We start from the raw sequence: 25,738 nt of genomic DNA, 5'->3' as shown, positions 1-25,738 counted from the left end.
CACTTGAGATGAACAAGTTGATGAACAACTGGAATGGTCCTTGGGAGTCATCTTGTCAAGCGTTGAAACAAAAAAAACGAGTCAAACACTATCCGTTCGATTGCTTTGACGTTTGGCAGGAGAATAGACAAGTCGCAGATATTGGCAATTGCAACTTTCGGAATGCTTAATTTCGTCTCATTTCGTCATCATCGAAGCTTCTGTTAAATTTTACATCATCACACGAATTTACGACAACACTATTCAGAACTACTTGCCAAAATAATTGTCATCATCAATAATAATAATTACATTTGAGAAAACAACACGATGGCACCTCTTCTCTACTTACTGTTGACCATTGTTATTGCAAGTATTGGAGCCGTTTGGTTCTTCTTAAAGTCATCTTCTTCATCCAAGGAAAACAAACAATCTTCGGATAACGATAAGAACAAACAACCAACCACCTCCTCTGACAACAAGAAAACTAGCAAATCTACTAAAACAACAACCATTGATGATCATACTACTAGTAAGAAAGACTCTCAAAAAGAAGAGCCTCTAAGAAATGACATGGATGACAAGATAACGGAAAATTTGTCCAACCAAAACGACCAACAACAAGTGTTGCACCAACAATCAACGGGCACACAAAATGAGAATCATCAACAAGAGGGTTCAAACAACAACAACAACCCAAGCACACAAAAGATCATTGATTCAAACAACAATGATGTCGCTTCACATAATGCCATCGATACGACTTTATCAACTCCGATCCAACAAGAGCAACCGACGAAAGAAGAGGAACTCGAGCTCATAAACAAGCAATTGAACTCGATTGAAATTCTTCAAGCATTGTGCAATGGTGTCATGGAACGAAACACACACCGAAAAGCAATTTCCATGTTAAAAGCATGGTCTCAATCAAAAACGGTTCGAAATGCAATGGTCACTAGTAAGAGACAACTTGTAATCATTCAATCATGGGCTCGAAGATTGAAAGCTAAAAAAAGTTTCGATCATTCACAGAGTTCTGTGAATACCATTCAGGCTGCATGGAGATCCAAGTTTGAAACCGTTCAAAAAACAAAACAAGAAGAAAAGGTCATTCGTATTCAAAACATGATGAAAACCAAACAAGCGACATTGGAAATGAGAAATGCTCTTGAAAATATTGTGAAATGTCAAGCTCAATTACGTGAACGATTGACTCGAAAACAATTGAGTAAGGAATTGGAAAATGTGGAAAAAATTGAAGCTTTGGCCAAGAGACGAATTGAGGAATTGAAAATTCACAAAGTTTTAAATGCCACCACACGCGTACAATCGCTTGCAAAACAATCATTGCAAGAAAAAAAGTTCCATCAAAGTATGGAGGATATTCACATGTTGCAATCACTTTTTCGAGCAGCTCTTGCTGAAAAGAAACATGTACAATATTTAGATTCTACATTGAAAATTCAAGCTCTCCTATTGCGTCAACAACAAGTGAATCATTTTTCACAATTGCGAAACCATATTATTTTACTTCAATGTGCTTGCGAAGCCAAGTTGAAAAGAAATAATATTGAAGAACAAGCGAAAAGTGCATTGACTATTGATGCTCTCTATCATGCAAAGCGAGAATATGAAAAGTTTTTGGCTCAAAAAGAGGCCATTTCAATGTTCCAACAAGCATGTCGTGGACTTTTACAACGACAATCGATTCAAGAATCTAAGGAGAGTCTTGCCAAGTTGCAATCATGGATCATTGGAAAGATTGTACGAAATACTCAGCAAGAACAACACGAGAAGATTGTGAAATTGACTGCTTGTGTGAAATCTAGATTGGATCGTCAAGATTTTAACCGTGCAAGAAAACAAGTCCTTGCTCTTCAATCTTTGATTCGAGCCATTCTTGCAAAAGAAGCGACCGGTAAAATGCAACAGGAGCAAACCATAGTAGCCTCTCTCATTCAAGCTATGAATCAGAAACGTTTGGTATTTTCGAATTTCAATGCAAGCAAATTCAATTCGACAGTAATTGGTGCATGCTATAGAGGAATATCTCAGAGAAAGGAATTCGAAAATTGTATCCACAAGTCCATTGTTCCATTGCAAGCACTTGGTAGAAGATTCTTAGACATGAAGAATAGAAACAAACTCGGAAACTTGATGGATCAAGTCTCACAAGTTCAAGCTCTTGTTAGATCGAAAAAGTGTCGCCAAGATGTTGAGCATGATATCCAAAAGTTGCAAGTAATCCAGGCATTGATCGTTGCCAAACGTGAACGGTCTTCTTTGCATTCGAAATTGTCACTCTTGAGCATGCTGTCTTCCAAATCAAGGGCTGAATTGAACAGAAAACAATTACATAGTAATTTCACACGTGTGAACTTTTTGAATACTCTTTCAAGACGCTACATTGAAAACAGAAAATTTAATAATCTCATGAATTCTCTCACACTCTTACAATCTCGCTCTCGTGCCTTCATTGAACAACGGAATTTGAAGACACAGATCATGAAAATCCAATTATGCCAAGCTTTATGTATGGGAGGTCTTGGAAGAAAGATTCTCCAAGAAGAGAAACAATTAATTAAGGAAAATGAATTGAAACAAGTCATGGAAAGCACCACACAGTTACAAGCATTCATTCGAGCACAAGTTGTGAAGCGTCAACAAAGACATGAATTACAACGTGTAATTTCCTTGCAATCTTTGTTGCACGGACTTGTTGCAAGAAAGTATTTACAAGGTCAACATGAACTGTCCACAGCAATTCAATCCCAGTACAGAGCCATGCAAAGTCGTCACAATTCCGTCAAGGCTCTCACATTTGTCACACATTTACAATGCAATGGCCGTAGATGCGTTCAAGAGAAGCATGTCAACAAGAGTCGTGAAAGAACCATCACTGTTCAAGCTATGGTAAGACATTATTTGTGTTCTAAAACTATGAATGCAAATATGAAGGCTGTAGAATGTGTTCAAGCAAGAGGCAAGAGTGTATTGACACAAAAACAATTACAACAATCTCTTCAAAGACTTGTCACTTTGCAATGTCTAATGAGATGCTTCAAAAACAAACACAATCAAATGCAAAAATTGAATCGAGCACGAGTATTAAGTTCTCTGATTAGAGCCCATCTCTCACGCCAACAATTGAACTTGGAATTGAGAGACCTTGTTCAAATTCAAGCACTGATTCGAAGCCATGTGCTGCAACAAGAACAACGAACATGCAATTCTACCACTCGAATGGCACAAGCAATGATTCGTGGAATTCAAGAAAGACGTTCACAACGTAGGAGCAAAGAATCCATCGATCTCATTCAAGCACTCGCAAGAAGATACATTGCTCAAACAGAGTTGACTCATTGTGTGTCACAATTATCAAAATTGACATCCAAGTTAATGTCTACCCATTGCAGAATACTCATGACTCGAGAATTGCAAGACATTTCAATGATGCAATCATTGGCAAGATCCACAAAATTACGAATTGAAAAACAACACCAAATGGACCAAATTACTCAACTTCAATCAAGAGCAAGACAAGAAATGAGCTCTAAACATTTACTTGTCTCACTTCAAGCCATTCATACCATACAATCTGCATTCCGTGCGAAACAACAACGAGATCATCATTCCAAACTCCAAACACTCGTTCAATGTGTGCGCGCATGCTTCATTTCTACTCAATCTCGTCAACAATTCAAGCAATCTCTTGAACATATTGTTTCCATGCAATGCCTCCTTCGACGACACCATTCTTCTCAAATCCAATCAAACAAGATGTTGACACAATTTGTGACCTTACAATCGCTCCTACGTGGCAGTCATGATCGAATTCAATCTCGCCACACCATGTACGCTCTTTCACAAGTTCAAAGTATTCTCAAAGGAACACTTTCTCAACACAACTACTGGAGTGATTGGCAACGAGTATTCCTTCTTCAAGCTCGTCTTCAATCATTGAAATGTCAAAGAAAATTCCATGCACTCAAAGAACGAGCATCCTATTTCCAAGAACGAGTCGATCAAGTGTCTCTCTTACAAGGTTTCATTCGAGGATTTTTATATCGAAGAGATGATTTATTATATGTGAGTAGCAGACATAAGAATGCTGCTGGTTCGAGTGTGATGGTTCCATCGACTTCGGATATTTTACGTCAACTCTATGACGAAGAAGAAGAAGAAGAATATTATGAAGAAGCACATTCGGATGAAGAAGAACTTGATGGTCAAGATTTGGAACATTTATCAATTTCACAGAATGAACCACAGGACGACCATTCTTCAACTGTTCTCACTGAACACACTCAACACGATGATCATGCCATTTTAACAAATAATCATCACCATCTTGAAGAGACACATCCAACCTTAGAAGAATCACAAACATCCAATGCCATGTCCAGCATTGTTGGAGATTCTCATCAAGCAAAGAATGGAGAGGATGATGGTCTTCATCTCAACATGCCCTCCACGAGCAGTAATGTTTTGTCCTCTTCGATGGAATCTACTCCTTCAGTTCTCACTTCAAGTACCAATCATTTCCACAAAAAGTCTCAATCCATTACTTCTGTCTTCCCCACGAAACTACAAGGAGATCAAAACACTTCCACAGGCAATAAGAATCAACAAGCACCTCATCAGAGAAGAGACCGAAGAAATTCTGCATTCCTCAACTTGAATGCAAAACCAATTCAAAAAAGAAGTCAAGTTCACAAACTCATTGATGAATGTATTCGAAACAAATCTTCAACATTGGACATCTCTGGTTTGGATTTAGATACCATTCCATATGCTGCTATTGATTGCAAACATGTGACATCCTTACGAGTTGCAAATAATAACTTGGCAACCTTACCTTCTTGGTTTTCTGAAACATTTAAAAACGTTACTGATTTAGATCTTCATGGAAATCAGCTGTATGAGCTACCCATTGATTTAGCACAGTTACCTCTTCGTAAAATTAACATTAGTCAAAACAAGTTTGAATTTATACCTCAACAAATTGTGGAAATGAAATCTATAGAAAAGATGGACCTCAGTGGAAATGTATTATTGAGCTTACCTACAACCATTAGTCATTTGGAAAAAATTGAAGAGTTGAATATTTCTGAAAATTGTTTAATGACTCTTCCTGAAGATATGAAAGAATTGAAAAGTCTCAAATTTTTCAAATATGACAACAATCCCTATTTACAATCAGAAATTTCAAGAATTGCTGAAATTGCCTCTGCCATTACCGGTGAGAAGAGTAAGACCATTGTTCAAAAATTGAGAAATACTGACACCTTGGGATATAAGGAAATTGTCACAAAACCAAAAGACAATGTGTATCTTGATCCTTATGGCGATTTGACAGATTTATCCGATGCCACTGAAATGTACAATGATGAAGAGCAAGAATCTGACTATACCATGGCTGAGGAAGGTAATCTCTCTCCAAGAGGAAATAATCAATCACTGGCAAACATGTCAGCATCTTTGGACACACCAACCACTCCACCCACTCGAATCAATCATCATTCTGATCGAAACGATCAATTAGATTCTGCAATTTCCTCTCAATTGACTGTTCCTTCGACCAACGATCAAACCATCTCGGATACAGATTCTGAAGATTTGAGTACAACACCTCCAAAATATGTTCCACAAATTGCCATTCCAAAAATTACATTGGATGCAATTCAGAATCAATCGTTGGATTCTCCTGGAACGAACTCTGCTGAAATTTCTCCTCAATCTGTGCCATCGTATGAAGATTCACAGAAACGAGTCTTTGGAGTGTTGTCAAAGGAGGGAAATGAAAGAACTTACTCGGAAGTGGTTCATATGGATCAACCCTTATTCCATGATCATATGGCCAATTCACACAAAAAGAAGAAGAATCGACCCAAATCGACCTCATATCAAAAACGATCGAGTGTTGAAGATTTAGATGAAGAATTATCAGATCACCAAGATGTTGACAATGAAGAAGACGAATTATTGGATGAACACGAAAGAGAATTGAAAGAAGCAAAGAAAATTAAGGAAAGAATTAACATGGTTCTTGAAATTTTAGAAAGTGAACGAAAATATGTGAAATATTTGGACGTGTTGTGGGATTTGTTCTATGATCCGATTGTGAATAATCATTTTCCACATGATAAGGTGAAAACTCCTGATGAATCAGAGCGTCTTGTTCCCAAATCTATTGCTAAATCATTTTTCCCTCATGATTTACTCACGATCAAGACGTTTAACAAGAATTTCCTTTCCAAATTGGAAGAACGATTCAAAATTTATAGAGATGATCCTACGAAAATCTATGACATGATTATTGGTGACATGTTTATCAAAATTTCACCATTTTTCAAAATTTATACTTCCTATCTCAGTTCTTATGAAAGTTGCATGACCAAAATTAGAGATTATCGACAACATGATACTCGATTTGACAAGTGGCTTGACAAACGCAAAATGCATCCAAAAGCAGCTGGTTTAGAAATTGGTTCTTTCATGATCATGCCTGTACAAAGAATTCCACGTTATTTACTCTTATTGACCAATCTTTTCAAAAACACACCTGAAAATCATGGCGATTATTCAAATTTAATGAGCGCCATTGAAACTGTGAGTGAATCTGCATCGACACAAAATTCCAAAATTAAGGAAACCAATAATAGAATTAAGGTCTATCAATTATCTAAACTCATGAATTTGAGTGATTTGGTACAACCTCATCGACGATTGGTTCGTGAAGGAGAAGTCATCTTTGGTGACAATCCACGAATTGAATGGAAAATGTATCTCTTCAATGACTTGATTTTATTTAGAGAAAAGAAGAGACAAAAGACAAAGGTTTCAAAAATTGTTAAAGCATACTCTCTATTAGATGCTTACATTAGTGGAGGTGGACAAAATCGATTGACCATGGTTTTAACCAATGCAGACACGAATCGAAGAACTGAAAAGGAAATTTTCTTTTCTTCACTCGAAGTGAAAATGGAATGGGTCGTTGAAATTGAAAAAGCTCTCGAAGAAGTGAATGAAAAGAGAGAATTCATGTCGAAAGGATCGAAATCAGTCGTGAGAACGAGTGGTCGAGCTGGAAGAATTTTCAGAGCTCTCAAATCTCCAAAACGAGATTCTCCACACATGCACACTTCGAGTTCCATGTCTGAACTCAGTCGAAGTAATTCCACCATATCTGCCTCTTCGAATCTTAGTTTGATTTCAACTCCGACAGGTTCTTCAATGTCAACTGGAAATTTAATATCGACACCTCAAACTCCATCAGCATCTTCGTCGTCCTTGTCCAGTTCGGTATCTTCCTTATCATCGTCCTCGCAAACACCAACAACCAAATCAAAGAAGAAATCAATTTTAGGAAAATTATTTGGAGGATTAAAGAAGAAAGCAAAAGAGGGTAAAGAAAAAGATGTTAAGGAATAAATTTATTTAATTATTAATAATTTTATAATCGTTTGTTAACCACGTGCTTTGAAGGTTAATTGGAATCAACCTTATTAGAGCTGACAATTTTAGAAACTTTGAACTCAATCACTTCTTTGAGAGACAAGCCAATCGATTCGTTTTCTTCTTGAGACATGCAAACTTGACATCCAATACTCTCAAAATATCCACAAGTTTTTTAGGAAGTTTCACAGCTTGTGCCATTCTTTTTCCTTCTTCCTTACAAGTGGTCACTCTTTGAATTCTCTTTTTACAAAGTTTCATTACTCGAAGAAGGTGTGACATGGACTTTTGATAACGTGTGAATGATTTCTTCTTTCGTTGAGTCATCTTGTTCATTTTACGTTTCAACCTTTTCACATGTTTCATCGCTCGTTTAGCTTTCTTGCTAGCTCTTTTCAGCGCTTTTTTCTTTCTGTGGATGCGACGTTTGCAACTGTTCTTCCTTTGTTGACATTTCACATTTTTGGAAATTCTATGAATGACTCGAACCATTTTTCTGACTCTGTTTTTTGCTTTCGATTTTAACAATCTCCACTTGCTCAACTTTTTCTCAATTTTCTTCACTCGACTACGCAACGATTTCCAACGTCTCAAAGTTTTCTCTACCTTCTTCTCATTCATCTTTATTCTCAACTTGCAAAATCCACTTGCCATTCTATTTCTGTAATGAAAACATGACGAATGTTTCTTCTTCTTTTCTGAAATTGCAAATGGAATTGTTGAATTTATATTCGCAACATGTAGAGGTTCGGAAATTTGTTTGTTACCCTTGTTCAACTTGTGTTTTTTAACTGCTTGACTCGTTCCACTCACAAATGTTGTCAATTGTAAAGAATAGAAACAAAGAAAGGAGATGAAAAGAATGAATGTGAGACGCCAAGTTATGACAGAGTTTGAAGTGCTACTTTTGTGTAGTGCTAAATTCATTCTCTCCATACAACTACTATTACTACTTGGAAGACAGAGTGGAGAGAATTTTTTTTAATATACTCCAACATACAATGTGTTTGATGGAGAATGAAAGAGAGCTTACAGTTGACAGGATGAACGTTGGTCATTGATAAAGTTCTTTCCTCGCTCAAAATGAGTCTCATGATCAACCTTACCCAATTAAATGTTCTCAACAAGAGTTTTGAAGCCCTTAATTCATTCCTTAAACAACAAATTTCATCTCCTCATTATCAAAAACATTCTCATCTAGATTCAGAATTATGGCAATCATCTCTTGGCATCATACTCTTCATGAGGCTGCTCCTGTTACTCTCGAATAAGCAACCAAAGCATCTGTCATGACAAAAAAGGCAACCTTCGTTTTTTTTTCTGACAGTTGGCTGGCCAATCATAAATTCACAAACTCTCTGTGCAAACTCCTCAAAAACAATGAAATCACTCTTCAACCGTATTTTCGGCAGTAACTCGTCAGATTCACAAGCTCAACACGATCTTGAACAAGTCTCTAGTAGTTACAACGAACAAGAACAACACTCTATCAATCATACTCCTAAAAAAGAACAAACAACGAACCGCTATTATTCTTCAAATCACACACCAATCCAATTCATGAAGAGAAGTTTAGCACAATCGTCGTGTCGAGGAGCCGAGTTTATGAAAGAGAATGGAAATAAGAGAACGAAATTATTTACTTCGGGTATGTCATTGGAAGCCTTATAGCTCGATGGAGGTGGATTATTATTTCATCTTGCTTTTATATCAAATCTTCACAACAATATGATGATCTTTTTTGATCATAATCTATTTGCAATCATTGAACAACGTGATGATCGAATCAATTAGGATCTAATGATAGTGCTCAAATGGGATTTGAAAAGAAGTCCATCTCCGATAGTGGTGGTGAATGGATTCAAGTTCATCAAATCAAAGGCTTAACGCCAACAGAATCCGAAGTGATCTTGAACAAAATTAATGTTATTGCAGTTGGTAGATCTCACTCTCTATTTGCTAGTAGGTAGATCATTATATTCAATCATACTCATGTATTCGAATTATATTTAATGAATATATTTGCATGATTTGTTGTTTCAACAATAACAACAATAATAATAACTTTCAATCCAGCAACCGATGGTGGTATCTACGGCTGTGGAAAAAACAATTACAATCAGTAAGTAATTGATAGAATTATAATAATTATTAATAATTCGAAAATGAATCAAATTAAGATTGGGAAACACTCCAACCTTTCACGGTACGACCGATGTCGAGCTCTTTACGTGCATGAATGATGAAATCTTGCGAGCCATGAAACAAGAAAAGGAAGCCATTCGTGAACGATTAACATCGTCGTCATCATCTTCTTCTTCCAATCACCAGAATGCATTACAAGAATTTCTCAATTCCACTCATTTTGATCATATTTACACAGTGGATCACATTTCATGTGGTTGGTTCCATACGCTCATTATTGTGAATGGAAATATCATTTTGGGAGCTGGTCACTCTTATTTTGGACAACTGTTTGGTGCAGATTTTAACAAGAATTTTGCAGTATTGAATTCAAAAATTGAATTGTTTAATAATTTTAGTAATGGAAATCCATATTGTCAGTATACAGTGACACACTCATCGTGTGGAACATTTTCGAGTTGTGTCGTTTTTAATAGATTTTTGATTTACCATTGTGGTGAGGCATCCAAAGGAGGTAATTTTGCTGTTCCTAATTGCTCTGAACTCAAGTCGCCAGTGAGAGACATTGCTCAGACAGATGCCAGTATCTACGTCATGTTAGAAGATCACTCTTTGCATTGCCAACAGAAGGAGTCTGATCATTTCAAGATGGAGCAGAGACACGTGGCTGCCTTTGGAGGAGGTCACATGTCCAATACTTCATACTGGATCAAAGAAATGACAGACAACCCTGTGGTCACAACAAGTGATCAAAAGAATATGGAACTTTTCTCTGTTCCTCCCAAACTTGGAGCTATGGAAATTGAATTTTTTGGTGGATATTACTGCATGTTTGGAGTTATTAACAAGAAAATTCTCTTCATGCATGGTAACAAACTCAACTCGGCCAAGCTCACAGATATACCGTTCACAAATGGACTATTCAGCCCTCTGATTTCTGCACAATCATTAATGCTTTCTACACATGCTCACAACAAAAAACTGGCAGAATATTTGTTCATGGAACGATACAATATTGAATGTGTCCAGTCTGGATGTGATGTAAATTTATTATTGATTTCTGAATACGTTGGAAATGATTTTATGAAAACCAGATTATTGAAACAAGTCACAGACGAAAATTATCAACGATTTTGTGACATTGAGATTATATGATAAATAAACATTTGAAAAAATTCATGTATCTTTACCTGAAGTTGTTATTTCGTTATGTTAGAATAAACCAATATTTGTCATTATGACACTCAATGAAACTTGTAATCGAGTTGCCCTCCAAAATCCCGTGGCACTTTTGTCACATCTAGAAACTCATCAACTTCGCTCATATTGTACACCATTTTGATTTTGTCTGCAGTTTTCTTGTCTAAAAATTGATTGACCATCTTCATGAGAACCTTGTAAGACCAATTTGGATTGTACACCATCACACATTTCATTCTCTCAGCATAGTAGCTTGATAATGTTAAAAATTCCTTAACGACTGCCAAATCAAAATTCTTCATTGCTACAGTCCTTCCATCGTACACAATGGTGTATTGTTCTACATATTGATTCAATACCACATTTTCAATGTAATTCAAATCAACTCTGTGATTCATCTTTTGAAGCATGGGTAATACATGTTCTTCGTTATAGGTTCGAATCATTTGCATTCCAAATTCTCCCATATAGAGTGTATAATTAATGCACTCATCAAAATCTCTATCGTATGTGACATGATTTTGTGGATAAATATAAATAATAGGAGAATTCTGTTTGGTGTAACCCAACCAAAAGCCCTTCATTTTCGAATATTCTCTCTGTACACTCTCTTTCGTAATTAAATGTGGTTTTTTATACAATCTCCAAGCAATGGTCTCATGAATCAATGTTTTCACAGCATTCACATCGAATTTTCTTGCATGACAAAATCTTAATAAACTAAACACATCCAATACCAAGCCGTAATCATCAATTAAATCCTTGACATGGACACTCGTATCGACATGATTCTCTTTACCATAATTGGATGAAAGCAATGACAAATCCATTTTGATCATCTTTTCACTTTGACTTTTCATAAATTTGGAACTCAACACATGTTCTACTTGACTCAAAAACTCATCTCCCAATACATATCTCTCAATATTTACAAAACATTCCTTTTCAGAATCAGTTGCAGTTCGTAAAAATTGATTCCTTTTCGCAACTTGCAATAATTCATCATACCATCCATCATTCTGTTGAACGGTCAAGTTCTCGATAGAATATTCACATGAAAATTCTCTCGAAATTCTGCCATATACAAACACATGAGGAGGTATCGAAGAAGAGCTCAATACTTTCTTCCATTCATAAAACAGTTGCCCATGAGAAGGCAATTCCATTTTAGAAATGTCAAGATGTGCATGCGAATCATTGACAAGAATTTTCTGAAAGCTAGAAGTAGTAGCAACATCCTCTTCTCCTCTCTTCGTACTTGCTCTCTCCGTCGGAATTTGTACGAGAGGACTCTGAGGACTCAAATTCGATTCAGAACCTTTCAATGAAGAGGATGAGAGAGTATTCGTTTCGAAACAAGTGGAGGAAGAAACTTCTTCTGTTCGAGTCATTGCGTGAGAGATGGAATGAATGGTTTGGAGATGAGGCTCAATGCAACGTGATGGTTTGTTCGGTCGGGAATAGAAGGAACAATGAGAGAATGAGTTTCAATTTTTTTGAATGTACGTCGTGTCTCTCGTAATTTTTATGTGTCACGAGCCTAATGGATGCATTTCGAGGAGGTAATTGGAATGCTTTTATCAAATTTGATTTGTTTTTTGATTGTAATTTGAGGAAGCTTGCTTAGTAATTTGGAAAAGCGGGCATTTTCCGATCCCGGGCATGTCGCTTGTCAATGAGATCCGTCAAACACAGACAAAAAATGTCACCCCCTGCCACAAGCTTGAATGATGAAGACAACACAAATGAAGATTTATTTCCTTCGATCACTTCACCAACCTCCAAAATCAAATCTCTTAAATCTCTCAAAGCTATCCACAAAGAAATTTCTTCCATTCTCAACCCAAAATTCGAACAATGTCGATTTCTCTGTCCAGCCACTCAAATCATTTCGGAAACAAGACACCGAGTGGTCATTCTATCACTCATCTATCATCGACAAAATCGAGGAGAATATGCTGTATTTATATTTAATGAAAATTTAAAATTGAGAGAATGTATTCCGATGAAGAGTTTTAATTTTTTTATTCAATTACAACAACCACAACTGTTGACCACAAGTGGAACGAAGAGAAATTATTTAACGACTTTGGAAGATCAGGAAATGATGAAAAAATTTTTTGAAAAATCATGGAATGATGACAACGACGACGACGATGAATATCAAGATGATTATACGGAATTGAATGTAAGAGATTTTAAAGATGAATCATGGAAGACACATAAATTCCTTGCAACATCCACTCGACTCGTTCTCTATCAAGTCGTGAATGAGCAAGCTCAGGATTTTGTGTTTGCATTTCAAAATGATCAACAACTCATGACATGTCTCATGACCTTGTCAGGAATTTGTTCAGAATTGGATGTTGAGAATGAACATGTGGAATTTGATCAAGTTTTTGAACTTCCCTATGATTTGGAATATGCCATGTTTAAAGATGAAGTATATGATGAAAACAAATCAAATATTTACAAACCTCCCAATGGTTATCAATTTTTCACATCACTCTCGAATATTAAGGATCAAATGAAGAGAGCTAACACCTTTATGAACATGTCACAACAATCCATTTCTTTGAGACATCAAATTCAAAGAAGAGCTTTGGAACAAGGTTTTACAAACAATTCTTCACAAGACAAGTCACAAAAGAGACTTTCCTCGAAATTGTCTTCGCCAGGTGTCTTCTCAGTAGGAACTCCTCCTCTTTCTTCATCGTGGAATCTTTTGAATGCATCATCAAATTCGAATAAGGAAGAGAAACGAAAATCTCTCAATAACTCTCTCTATACCTCACTCTTACAATCCAGTGTCATGAATAACAGTAATAGCAACAATACTAATTTACAATCTAAATCGACCTTGTCAAATTTGACACCTCAACCATTTGATTGGGTTCTCTTTTTTATTGAACGCTATGAATTGGATGTGAATGAAATTGAATTTTTAAATCCACTCTATCAAGATATGGAAGATGGAGAAGAATTAACAGAAATTCAAATTATTGAGAAAAAGAAGGCAACCTTGGTCGAGGAAGATCTTGTCACCATTTCAACCATGGTGTCAAATTCGACATCCGTCTTGAAGGATGGACAACACGAAAAGAAGAATTCTATTGGAACTGGACCAGAAGAAGACGAATATGCATGGTTATTGAAACGTTCCGAATATGATATTGAAGAATTTGTTAATTCTATTCAGAGACATTTATGTGTGAAAAGTGAATCCAAGAAACATTCTTCAATCAGTTCAGGCACCACACCAACCATCAACAAGAATGGAAATTCAACTACTACTACTACTACAACGAATACCACTCCAAAGACAACAATCACTACTACATCTGTGAACTCTTCGAAAGGAACAATACCAACATTGACGACCAGCAAGATGGTGACCACAAGTGCTCAAAACAGTGTTGGAGTATCTCCAGTGTCATCACCTCAGTCACCACCTCAGATCAGTTCGACAACATCACCAACCACTACTTTGACAACAAGTGTTCAATCTACCTCATCCGAACCCATTCCAGTTTCGGGTTATCAATCAAGTTTGATTTCAAAATTACAAAGCATGTCAAACCTTACTGGAACCTCACCAGTGGCAACAACAATGACACCAAATTCACCTCCTACTAGTGTGGCCAGTTCAACACCTCCTACTTCCAATGTTAAGGTCATTGGTTCAAAACAAGCCAATGTAGCAGCTCAACAACAAAAGGAAGAAGATGACGACTCGGATATTTCGATTAGTATTTCTTCTTCTTCTGACGGTGAGGATGAAGATGACGATGATTTAATGCTCAGTAGTGATGATGATGAATAAATTACACATTATTCAACAACACACTTTTCTTTTCTCGATTCGATGACAAAATGCATTCACGACACATTGAATTGCTATTTTTACACAAGGAGCACGTTTATTACAACTGTCCCTTCTTACATTGCATACTTTCTTGTCCACTCAGCAGCGGTCAATTCAAATTGTTTTCTGTTGGTTTTATATTGTTGAGCAATGTCTTGCACGAGAGGATCATCTGGATTGGCGTCAGTCAAAAGGGATGAAATAGAAAGCAAAACCTTTGAAATCGTTAAAGCAGGGGACCACTCTTTCGTTAAAATGTCTAGACAAATAGAGCCGTTTGAATTGATGTTTGGATGGTAGATCTTAGTTACAAATTGTACCTTTGGAGGCTTGAATGGATAGTCTGTTGGGAAAGTGACTTTCAAGAAGAAGACTCCTCCTTGATATGGGCTATCGGCCTGTTGTTGCGTTGTCATTAATAATTAATAGTTGTTATTGTTGTTTGGTTCAATGGCAATTTAGCGGGGATTTCAGTAAAGAGTTCGAGCAAAGAGTTGTTGTTGTTGTTGTTGAGAATTTGATGATTCAGTGAATGTATACAAAATTCAAATCGTAATTACATCAACATTAATCGAATAGAAAACATAAAATTCCAATCACATGCATCAATTTCAATCCATAATGAAAACATCATCGTAACCGAATTAGCAATTCATTACAAAATCACGGAACAATTTGCAAACAAAAGAACACAAGTCATCATACGAAATAAAAATACATTCCAACGTTAATTTCCAGAAATTCGCGTGGAAAACACTTACCGGTCCCATTATCGTTGCTTGCCATTCATACATACTCACTTCAGGATTTATAGGTCCAGCGGAGCAGTTTTGTGGTGGGTCAATTTGAAGGTCTTTGAGTTCCTTTTGGATTCTTTTGAGCGACATGATGATTTATACAGGTGATGTGGTTGGTAATGAAGAGTCTCTGGTGTCTTTCGTTTTTTTTTTACGAGAGTGATTTTTGAGGTATTGGAAAGCGCCAAGTTTTGTAATCGGAATTGGTGTATTTTTAATTCAATCGTGTTCAAACAAATTGGATCAAGAATTTTTGTTCATTCAGTGTTATCGGGATGACGAGAAGCGAATTCCCAATTGTTTGTGTGTGGATTGCAATCCAAACTCGAGAAATCATTTCCTTGCGGAAATTGGAATGTCGAGGTGTTTTAGTTCTTTCAATTCCTATCCCTCAGCATATTGAACAAGTTCTCTTTAATATCAATCTTGCAAGGAGAAATTTTCTCAGCCTTTCTTTTGAATATCAAAGGAAACGGACCTCAAACGTTTCAAACAGATTTTTTGAAAGAAAAAATGCTTCATTCGAGCTCACAAGCCACATCATCATCAACACCCGGAAAGAGCCGGCTTGTGTTTGGAAAACTTTTAATTTTGATCATAGCGATAGCAATTTTATTTTCAACAACAAGGTTGAATTTTGGAGTTGAAGGACATATTATTACTTTTAGGAGCGAAAATGTAAGATTTGGTATTTGTGATTTTCAAAAAACCAACCATGATGATGATGACATTGTGATACTTTTACGATTGTTGAATAATTATTGTGATAAATCACGGGAAATCATGGGTTGTTCGGGTACATGTGATCGCACCATTATGTTTGAATGGATTTATGTTCCGAATCGCATCGGTCATTGTATTTACTTTGTCTTTCAATTACGTTCGGGAAGATCACTATACCAACACAACAACCAAGGGAATTGGACAAGTATGAATTGGGAATGTACGCTCGAAATGATTTACCATTGAATTTTTTGATTAGACCTATCGCCAATGGTGATACATTTGTGAAAGTGCAATGTAAGTTGTCATGGATCTCTCACAATATTAAAAATATTAAATTCAACTTGTAACAAATTGCAGTGGCTGTGTCACGATCAACCATTCCCAAAGAACATACTAAATTGATTGTACTAATGGGACGCACAAAGGCCGTTGAATCTGCTAAATTAGACGATACAGTATGTTTTGCATGTGAATCTTTTCTAATGCATAATGGTACATTTAACAATTTTTAACATTTTTTAAATTCTCAATTGCACAATAACAGAGAACAGCATGTGCTTTGAAAAGCGTTCCTTCAAACATTTTACTGTATCGCTCGTTAACACCCGATGATGACATTGATGAGAATTTTGAGATATCAGAAACGGATTTTTATTCATTCATATTGCATTACTGCCCTCCAATAGATACCTCAATGCCCAATCTACCCAATACCGTCTCATTCTTTTTAAATGGAGAGGTGCAATTCATCAATCCCTATGGTCATCTACCTGGACAATATTTTTTCTTCATGCCAGTAAGTGCCAAGGTTAGCTCTTTTGGGCTTTAATTTTTTCGACAAAACATGTATTGACAATTTTTTGTTGATTTCATCCATCAACAGTTCCAAGCTGTAATGACTATTGCTTATATTATTTATGCTGTTTGTTGGTTCTTTGTATCTATCATTAACAGAAAAGAATTTCTCATACTTCAATTTTACATTACTGCTGTCTTGATGTGTTGCTTGGCAGAATCAGTCATTGTCTATTTTCATCTATTTTTGACAAACAAAGTTGGATATATTGATCTAGGATACATGATTATGGTTCAATTAGCGGCAGTACTCATGACAGTACTCCGAAAAACATTTACAAGACTCATTGTTCTGGTTATTTGCTCTGGATTTATTGGAAAATCGAATGATGAATCTTCAGAAAATTCAGAGAACGAAAAAGCTTCAACAGGAATTGGATCATGGTCTATCTTATGCTTTGTGACCACTTTTGTAATTACTTGTAGCATTTCAGAGCTTGGAGACATGCTCTTCTATAGAGAGATTATTTCTCACACATTCTTTTTGGTCATGTCCATACCTGTATCAGTCCTGGACTTTATATTCTACATTTGGTCGCTCTACTTGTTATATTCTACTATGAAAATGTACAAACCATCGAGTCCCAGAGCTGTGACTGCCAGTGAGAGAGTTTCTCCTGAATGGAAAAAAGCAGTCGCTCACAATCACTACTTTTATTTATACCGACGATTAATGCTTGCCATGATTATTTATGCAGCAATGGTCATGCTATTCTTGGCCTTACAATTCTTGTACGAATATGGAAGATATTACATAGATGCTTGGTATTTGAATTGGTTTTTCGACACGGGATCGTTCCAAATGGCATTTTTCTGTATTTTCGTATTAATTGGATTTTTGTATCGTCCTGCAAAACATAATTCTCTCTATCTTCATGCAGAGCAATTGCCAACCGATGAATTGGATGCTGAATTGATGTTGAAAGAAGGAACGGGTCTTGAGTATCACAGCGATGACAGCGATGAAAAAGACGTTGAAATGATGATGATGCACAATGATCCTATGGATGCTAGTGAAGAATCCAATAACCAAAATGAAAATGCACCCCGAAAAAGTGAAGAAAAACTTGTTTTTGTTCAAGAGCAAAGCAATGAAGAGAATACAGAGTAGAAGTCTGCTCTAGTAGATTTACTTCCTTAATTAATTTATTGATAAATACCACCTGTCTCTTGGAGTGTGAGATGGTGTGAAGCCTACAATTCATAAAGAAGCGAAGATACTCCACAGTTATACATTAATGGTTGCCTTCTTCCATTTGATTTTCTTGTTGTACAAGTGGCTGTTAATTTCATCTTGAAGTGCTGACTTGTCCGCATCATGATATCGTTTGTTAAGGTCTTCTTTTAGTTTGACCAATAAATCTCTATCTTTCAAGTCGTCCACAATACATCGAATTGCAACGTCATAAATTCTGTACTCTTTTGCAATTTCAAACTTCAACTCGATTTCCGTTTTCTGGAATGCGTACGACTCGAGTAAATCTCGAATCATTGGACGTGGCGCCTTAAATATTTTCAAAACCTGAAGAATGTTGTGAATGTTGAGAATTGAGTTGGATTCAGATCTGTTGGGCTTACCAGAGATTAATTTCATGAAAGAGCTATTTTCTTTGTGAATTTTCAAGTCAAAAGCTGAGCAGTAACAGAGACCATCTTTTTTAGCTTTTCCGAAAATATTCATGACTCCTTTCCAATCTCCAATACGACTTCTTGCAACGACCGCTTCATATAGAAATCGGTGTTGTGACAAGTTAAAGAATTTTGCAAGTGATTTTGGAGAGGTTACTTGATCGTCAGAGACTGCATTATGGTAAAATAGGCAATATTTTAAGGTTTCTGAGAGGGTCGTGTTGTAAATTGGATATTTCTTGAATTGAATAAATAGAGAATTCTTGCCGGATTTGGCGATTATATTATCTTGTTCGTCAATTTTGATTTGTTTGGTGATGAGATGAATAAGATTAGCCACTGCAATACTTAATTCTTCGGCACAATCAAGAGAATATTTGTGTGACAAAAATCCAGTTGGATTATCAATTACTTGTGCATTTTTCTGAATGAATGACAGACAATGTTCTAAATCCTCAATTCTCTCATAGGGCTAACATTGACATTGTTACAATTCATGAATTGCATGTATCCAACCAGGTTTTGAAAGTTACAATTCATTATTTGAATCATTGAGAATTCTCAACACACATATCACTTACATCATGTTTCTGAATAGCTAATTGGTATTGCAGTAACGCTTGTTCTCGAATCATTCCATGAAATTTGTATACTTTCAGCAGAGTGGATGTGTCACCAAGCTTTTTTAAAAATTTAATGTAGAGCCATACATAATATCCTTCTTGCCTATCTGACTCTACAAGTACGTCCATGAATGATCTAAAATTCAAGGATTGTTCTATAGATAACAGAATGGGCAAGACAATGTCATAATTTTTCCCACAACTTTTGAGTAATGATATTTTGTGTTTGGAGTCTCGTAATCTCCTCAAATTACACCATGCGTCTAATTCCTTGTTTTGTTCCACATAATAATTAGTTTTGCTATATTTATATTCATATCCGTCCTCAGTTTTGCTACTTTGGTTGATAATTTCAGATTCTTCGTCTTCCTCCTCAGTGCCATACACAGGAGGTTTCTTTTTAGAGGTTGTTTTTGTTTTTACAATATGAACCTTGTTCAATTCATTGCATCGCAGACCTTCTCTAATTTCATCAGAAAGTGTTAAAACAATAACTTTCTTATCACTAAAATAATCATCAAAGCCAGAGTCGTGTGTTGATTGATTAGATGGTATTTCTTCCACCATGTCATGTAGTGATCCTCCTTGCGATTCTTGTAATTCTCGTTTAAGCTTTTGATTTTCCAACTCGAGTTCAATTATTTGCTTTTTCAAAGATTCAAACATTTCCAAAGTCATTTCTTGTTTTTGTGAGGGTGATTGTACAGGATCAGATTTTTTCACATTTTGTTCAGTTGTTTCGTTTGTCACTTTTGAGGTAACCGATGAAGGAGGATTTGAAACTTTTGGTAGAGGTTTGACTGTGGTTGTTGAATGTTGTGACCCAGTCTTTGATTGTGGTACATTTGGTAATTGTTTTGTCTGTGGTAAATTAGGCTGACCAGATTGTGGTGGCTTATTATCAAACATTGAATTGGATGTCATGGAATGATTCGGATTCTTATTGCTAACCGAGGAAACATTATTCAAGAATGAATCCAATGAGTCTATATTACTATTGCTCTTGTTATGAATAATCTTGTCGTTTGAAGAAGGCTTTTCAGATAAACTCTGACTTGATGAATGAAGAGTTGATTTCGGAGCTTCGGAAGAACGATCATTCTTCATCATCGGTACTGCAGTATTACTCTCTTCATTGTACGAATTGAAAGTGGTGTGAGAAGAATTAATTTTCCCTCCTGAAAGCATCAGAATTGGATCTTCTTCAGCCTCTTCCATCATTTTCTTCTTCAATTCACGCTTTCGATTCACCCAAGACATTTTTTTCTTTTTTTCAACACCAAAAGAATGGATACTTATTCCAAAAAGCAGTAGAATTCGAGGAGAGAAACATCGTCCTTGTTTCACTTTCAAATTCTCAAGATTCAGCTTCCTTTATCTCAAATAGGTTGAGTTGAAAAAAATGATGAGTAATCAATTTAGTGCATTTGTCAATAACGCCGCATCATCGTCGTGCAAGAATGCCTTCGGAATGCTAAAGAAGAAACAATTTTGTTGTAGTTTTTCTCTAGCTCAATCAAACGGTAGATGGATGAATCAGAGTAGTAAATTATTTAATAATTGGCCGTCATCATTTTGGATGCAAAAATCATCATCGGAATCTCTCGTGAGATGTTTCTCTACCATCATGAACGTACATAGAAATTCCTCTCGAGAAAAAACAACATACTATGATACCAATCTTTTACCTGAATGGTTCAAAACATCTCTCTATAATAATGAAGCGGCTAAAAAGGCCCTCTCCGAGTTTGATGTTGAGTTTTATGACAAGCCTTTCATCAAAACTTTTCCAGATGTGGACAAAAATCCACATGAAACGCCAGGGCTTGATAAAACCATGTTTCATTTGCGCCCCGAGTCTCTTTCAGACGCTGATTTGAGTAAATTATGCTTTGTGCAGAGAGGAAAGACAAAAGATTATATTTGTGTGGGAGAGGCTTACTATTTCCCATTATTTAGAGATTTACCTGTCCATTATACTCCATCATGTCCAAGTTTATTATATATTGAGATACCAGATAGCAGTGGAAAGGAACAAACACCTAAAATTCTTTATCAAATTGCACCTTTTGTCCCACCAATGTTTTGGATTCCTTTAAAGCCCTCCAGTGAGTCATTGGCAAGACTTTTCGATGAAATTATGGATATTGAGACAAATAACGTAACTAGACACATTCAATTCCATGAAAACTTGCTTTCGCATATTGGATTTAAACTCGAAAAATTGAAAGAGTTGGAAAATGATCCAAAATCAGCTGAAAAGGTGTACAATGAATTGCACATCAAATTTTTAGATTATATCAACAAAACATTGGATCCAAACAAGTTAGAATTTAAGGAACGAGTTCTTCAAGAATATCCCAACCAAGTATACTTATTCTTGGGAAATGTTCCCAAACTTGAATTGTTAGAGCAAAGCTTTATGAACAATCCTTTTGTTTTTAACACACCTGTTTTGTTGGGTAGCTCCAATCGATTTGTATCCAGTGAGAGCGTCCAAACTAGCATGTTTTACACTGTATTTTCGCGCTCGCTCATTATATTAGAGGCCAGATTTGATTTGCATGTTGACTTTTCCTCAAATTCATCCGATGTAATGGTACCAATTTTTGCTCGTGTCATGTATCCCAGCAATCAAAGGCTATCAAAACCATGTCCAGAACGAATGAACAAGGTGTTAGGTTCAAACTTCCCAGCTGATATGCCCATTGATGTTTGTTTGGCTTTATTCGGACAAAAGAATAGCAATGCCGAGACAATTGCCAGTGAGCTTTTGGAACAAGTGAAATCAGACGAAGAAATGGTCAAAGCAGGTATGATGGAAAACATCCCTGAAAATATGTTCAACCCCTCCATTCCAATTGCTCACCTTGCAATTCTACGTTATGGCAAGTGGAAAACTGAAATATTTGACAGATTTAAAAGACATTCAATTCCAAGTGTTAGAATTGCATGCGTAAAGGGATGTTTGGAATTGAACATGTTAGAGGAGCTCAAAGCATTTAGAAGTTCAGAGACCCACCATGAAGTTCTTCAATACGTAGATGAATCAATAACTCGTCTAGAAAAGAAAATAGAATTGATGAAGATGAAGGAAAAGGATGAAGCCGACGAACTTGAAAAAAGGAACAAGAAGTTGGAAGAAGAAAACCAGCAACAAGAACAATAATTATTGAAATAACTTTTTTGGAATTGTTTCTAATTCCAAATAGAGAACAATTTTATTAATGAACCATATCCAAAATGTAAGACTGATTAATGAAGTACGATATTGATAATTTCAGTCAAAGTAGAAACCGAAGGGTCTTCCAATTGTTATTTCTTGTTCACAGCCATCAGTTGTGTAAATTAACAATATTGAAAAATTTGAAATACGTGACATTATTGTAATACCTTCGACAGTTGCTCTGTGATTTTCCTTTCCACAAACCTTTCCGAATTACCAACGTTTATCTCATGAGTCTCCAATCATCGGCTTTCAAGTCTGTGATGCTACTGGTTGTTGTGAGTGTGCTCTTGTTAGCAAGCACCCATATACATGCTCAGCAAATCATTCCAAACGTCACAATTATCGCAAACCCTGTTGGATTTCCAATTAATGCATGCCAAACAAATCTCACTTTGAGCGTTGTGATTGCCTCTGTTCCAACTATTCAAGGAGGCAACATACTTCTCTCTAGAAACTTCACATGGCTTGTCAACACTACAGGAGTGAACAATACCGGAAGCGTAATTTCAAAACTTGCTGGAACTTCAGTCAATTCCAGTGTGATTATTGTAAACACACAACTTCTCAAGACCAACACTGCTTACTACTTTGGTGTGAACATTACTGATAGAATACAAAAGAACCAGACCACCATTACAACAGTTTCTCAACTCGCATTCCTTAACAATCCAATCTCAGTGAACAATGGAACTGCTATCGGTGGAGCACCTGCTCTTCCTGTTTGTAACGGCAAAACTCAAAACTCTACTCCAGTAAGTCAGTCAAAGAAGGGTCAAGTCAGTCTTGCATCACCCTCCATGACTTATGGTGGTGTGTTGTACCACATCACTTGTTTTGCCTCTACCTTGTTGTTAGTAAGCGTTTCCTTGATGATCTTTGATATATTCTTCTAGTTAGATGACCACTTCCCATGGGAAGAATTTCCTTGAATTGAATAAAGTTTTTTACTTGTATTCTTTAACATCCTTTGGGTTGTTACACAATGAAGGGAAGTGCCACTAATTACACTTTTTAGTTGCTGGAGGGGGTGGAGGCAATTTCATCGGTGAGTTTCTTTTTACAAGGCAAAGATGGTGACTTGGACTACCTTGGTTCATTGGGTGGCAACAAACTGGGTACGCCCAGCGGTTGGTTATTTCCACCCGGATACTTATGGTATCTTGTGGATGGGATACTAAACAATCGTGTGGGTGAATCAAGAGCATGTTCGAAAATTTCCATTTTTTATCAATACAGCCAACCGTCATTTGTCCTATAACTGCGCTGCTAAACGAGAAAGCATGACATCTCTCGTACTACCGATAAACAACCTTGAGCATCAAAAAACAATTCTTTACATCCCCACAATGACAACGGTGATTGGCAGCGTCCTTAAATCAATCAGTATCACACAGAATCGCACTCTGGATGTATTCGTTACTGGTGCCACTGGAAATGTTGGAATGGAAGTGTTGAAATGTTTATTATCAACAACAAAAAAGAATGCCACAAAGACTAACGACTCGGAGTTTGCTGATGCTGAACCCCCACTCCGAAGAAGAAGTTTGAATATTTATGCTGGAGTGAGGCAGCTCAATGCTTCAACTCTCTCTAAATTTCATAAGGAATTATTCAATAATGATCCTTCTGTTAGGATTGTGGACACATCTTCAACTAATGAACCTGTGGCAATTTTTAAAAAACAAGATCAAGGCTCCTCCAGTGATGATGATGAAGCCATATTGCTGAGGCTCATACCCTTTGATTTCAAGCAACATGGAGGAGGAGAGGTGTTTCAAAGAGTCCTCGAAGGCAATTCCATCAGTGAGTATCTTCCAAAGGATGGTGGCTTTCATCGATTGTTCTTAATGAGACCGCCCGATTTGTCCAATATTCAACGAGATATGAAACCATTTCTAGAATTTATAACACATTCTCGTCCTGCCAACAACAATTCAACAACAACTTATCTTCCCGAACAAATTGTATTCATGTCTGTGTTAGGTGCAGAAAATAACAAGTTCATACCCCATTACAAAATTGAACAAATTCTGAAAGAGCATTCCCAACGAGTGCCGTATGTATTTCTGAGGCCAAGTTTCTTTATGCAAAATCTCACGACGACTCACCTTAAGGAAATTCGTGACGATTCTCAATTATTCATGCCAGCCGGAAATGGTTCAACTTCCTTCATTGATGTCAGAGACATTGCACAAGCAGCAGCCCGAATTCTAACGGAAGAAAACGCAGAGAAGTATGCCAATAAGGCTTTCGATTTAACAGGAAGTGAAGCTTTGACCTATTTTGAGGTGGCAAAAAAACTTTCCGACGCTTGTGGCAGAACTATTGTTTACGCAAATCCTTCAATTCCAAAATTCATGTTTCGAACATGGAAGAGCAATCCAGACGTTCCATTTACTTATGTAATGGTTGTGACAGCACTCTATGCCGGTAAGTTTATTGTCAAGCAAGAACAATATTACTATATATAGTTTGTCGCCTTTATTTAAATCAACAATTTGAACAAAACAAACAAATCGAACAAAATGCTGATCTTGCAAGCAAACACTCAAAGAGTGAAAGCCAGGGGAAAGGACCCAACGCACACAAGGTAGGGAAGACCCAACACACAAGGTGCTCAAAAACTAATTCTATGAGTAGTAAGGAATCGAAGAAGAATATTTCTGGCTCCATTGATATCTCTGTCAAAAATTGAGCCACATGATGGACAACGAAACACTTCGGATGATCCTACTGTATAAATATGTCCACAACATGAGCAAGTTTTGGATGTGTACGCTTCGTTGACAATATAAATGTGTGTCCACGGATGCTCTCTAGCTTTGTGAAGCAATCTTTGCTTGAATCTGTAATGTGACCAAGTCAACATTTTTCTTGCTGTCTTGCTATTAATTCTCCTATGGAGTTTCTTTACCATTTTCTGAGTCTCAAACGAAGGAAGTAAGATCACTTGGTAGTTTCGACACAACCACAAACACAGTTTCTTGTGTAAATCATCCACGATATTTCTAATCTTTTGTTGAATTCTTCTTCCTGCTCTCTTGTACTTGTATCTTTTGCAATGTCTGACTTCTGGTTGAGACCACTTCGATTGCAACTTGTCATACGCGCAACACAATCTACCAATTCTTTCGGCACCTCCTGAGCCCCATTTGGTTGAATAACCATTCAAATCAAAGGTGGTCTGAAATGTTCTTACTCCTGGATCCAATGCTACAACTTGTCCTGAATG

At 36.5% G+C, this 25,738-nt stretch overlaps 12 protein-coding genes across 12 annotated transcripts in view; 7 read left to right on the top strand and 5 right to left on the bottom strand.

The window, feature by feature from the left end:
* Window positions 1-309: 309 nt before the first annotated feature.
* C9374_001029 (uncharacterized protein) lies at window positions 310-7,413 on the top strand (the record flags this gene model as incomplete). The annotated part of the gene is made up of 1 exon (XM_044685817.1): window positions 310-7,413. The coding sequence occupies one exon, from the start codon at window positions 310-312 to the stop codon at window positions 7,411-7,413; it is 7,104 nt and encodes a 2,367-aa protein (XP_044552171.1).
* Window positions 7,414-7,521: 108 nt separating this feature from the next.
* On the bottom strand, window positions 7,522-8,373 carry C9374_001028 (uncharacterized protein; the record flags this gene model as incomplete). The annotated part of the gene is made up of 1 exon (XM_044685806.1): window positions 7,522-8,373. The coding sequence occupies one exon, from the start codon at window positions 8,371-8,373 to the stop codon at window positions 7,522-7,524; it is 852 nt and encodes a 283-aa protein (XP_044552170.1).
* Window positions 8,374-8,817: 444 nt separating this feature from the next.
* C9374_001027 (uncharacterized protein) lies at window positions 8,818-10,737 on the top strand (the record flags this gene model as incomplete). The annotated part of the gene is made up of 4 exons (XM_044685795.1): window positions 8,818-9,085; window positions 9,232-9,399; window positions 9,514-9,559; window positions 9,618-10,737. 4 exons carry the CDS (start codon window positions 8,818-8,820, stop codon window positions 10,735-10,737), a joined length of 1,602 nt encoding a protein of 533 aa, XP_044552169.1.
* Window positions 10,738-10,826: 89 nt separating this feature from the next.
* C9374_001026 (uncharacterized protein) lies at window positions 10,827-12,173 on the bottom strand (the record flags this gene model as incomplete). Its single annotated transcript, XM_044685784.1, has 1 exon — window positions 10,827-12,173. The coding sequence occupies one exon, from the start codon at window positions 12,171-12,173 to the stop codon at window positions 10,827-10,829; it is 1,347 nt and encodes a 448-aa protein (XP_044552168.1).
* A 311-nt stretch (window positions 12,174-12,484) lies between these two features.
* On the top strand, window positions 12,485-14,605 carry C9374_001025 (uncharacterized protein; the record flags this gene model as incomplete). The annotated part of the gene is made up of 1 exon (XM_044685773.1): window positions 12,485-14,605. One exon carries the CDS (start codon window positions 12,485-12,487, stop codon window positions 14,603-14,605), a length of 2,121 nt encoding a protein of 706 aa, XP_044552167.1.
* Window positions 14,606-14,721: 116 nt separating this feature from the next.
* On the bottom strand, window positions 14,722-15,534 carry C9374_001024 (uncharacterized protein; the record flags this gene model as incomplete). The annotated part of the gene is made up of 2 exons (XM_044685762.1): window positions 14,722-15,045; window positions 15,409-15,534. The coding sequence occupies 2 exons, from the start codon at window positions 15,532-15,534 to the stop codon at window positions 14,722-14,724; spliced, it is 450 nt and encodes a 149-aa protein (XP_044552166.1).
* A 423-nt stretch (window positions 15,535-15,957) lies between these two features.
* C9374_001023 (uncharacterized protein) lies at window positions 15,958-18,136 on the top strand (the record flags this gene model as incomplete). Its single annotated transcript, XM_044685751.1, has 5 exons — window positions 15,958-16,122; window positions 16,335-16,464; window positions 16,528-16,625; window positions 16,715-16,966; window positions 17,054-18,136. 5 exons carry the CDS (start codon window positions 15,958-15,960, stop codon window positions 18,134-18,136), a joined length of 1,728 nt encoding a protein of 575 aa, XP_044552165.1.
* A 117-nt stretch (window positions 18,137-18,253) lies between these two features.
* On the bottom strand, window positions 18,254-20,537 carry C9374_001022 (uncharacterized protein; the record flags this gene model as incomplete). The annotated part of the gene is made up of 2 exons (XM_044685740.1): window positions 18,254-19,126; window positions 19,236-20,537. The coding sequence occupies 2 exons, from the start codon at window positions 20,535-20,537 to the stop codon at window positions 18,254-18,256; spliced, it is 2,175 nt and encodes a 724-aa protein (XP_044552164.1).
* A 142-nt stretch (window positions 20,538-20,679) lies between these two features.
* C9374_001021 (uncharacterized protein) lies at window positions 20,680-22,446 on the top strand (the record flags this gene model as incomplete). Its single annotated transcript, XM_044685729.1, has 1 exon — window positions 20,680-22,446. The coding sequence occupies one exon, from the start codon at window positions 20,680-20,682 to the stop codon at window positions 22,444-22,446; it is 1,767 nt and encodes a 588-aa protein (XP_044552163.1).
* Window positions 22,447-22,733: 287 nt separating this feature from the next.
* On the top strand, window positions 22,734-23,399 carry C9374_001020 (uncharacterized protein; the record flags this gene model as incomplete). The annotated part of the gene is made up of 1 exon (XM_044685718.1): window positions 22,734-23,399. The coding sequence occupies one exon, from the start codon at window positions 22,734-22,736 to the stop codon at window positions 23,397-23,399; it is 666 nt and encodes a 221-aa protein (XP_044552162.1).
* Window positions 23,400-23,852: 453 nt separating this feature from the next.
* Window positions 23,853-24,977, top strand: C9374_001019 (uncharacterized protein; the record flags this gene model as incomplete). The annotated part of the gene is made up of 1 exon (XM_044685706.1): window positions 23,853-24,977. The coding sequence occupies one exon, from the start codon at window positions 23,853-23,855 to the stop codon at window positions 24,975-24,977; it is 1,125 nt and encodes a 374-aa protein (XP_044552161.1).
* A 146-nt stretch (window positions 24,978-25,123) lies between these two features.
* C9374_001018 (uncharacterized protein) overlaps window positions 25,124-25,738 on the bottom strand; it is a gene marked incomplete at both ends in the record, with an annotated part of 690 nt that continues 75 nt past the window's right edge. Inside the window, one exon of the mRNA XM_044685695.1 lies at window positions 25,124-25,738. This exon is cut by the window's right edge and continues 75 nt beyond it. Coding sequence (XP_044552160.1) covers window positions 25,124-25,738 — 615 coding nt within the window.

Source organism: Naegleria lovaniensis, assembly GCF_003324165.1.
Source record: "Naegleria lovaniensis strain ATCC 30569 chromosome Unknown tig011, whole genome shotgun sequence".
Classification (NCBI taxonomy): Eukaryota; Heterolobosea; class Eutetramitea; order Acrasida; family Naegleriidae; genus Naegleria; species Naegleria lovaniensis.
This window is presented reverse-complemented; position numbering and strand designations above follow the sequence as displayed.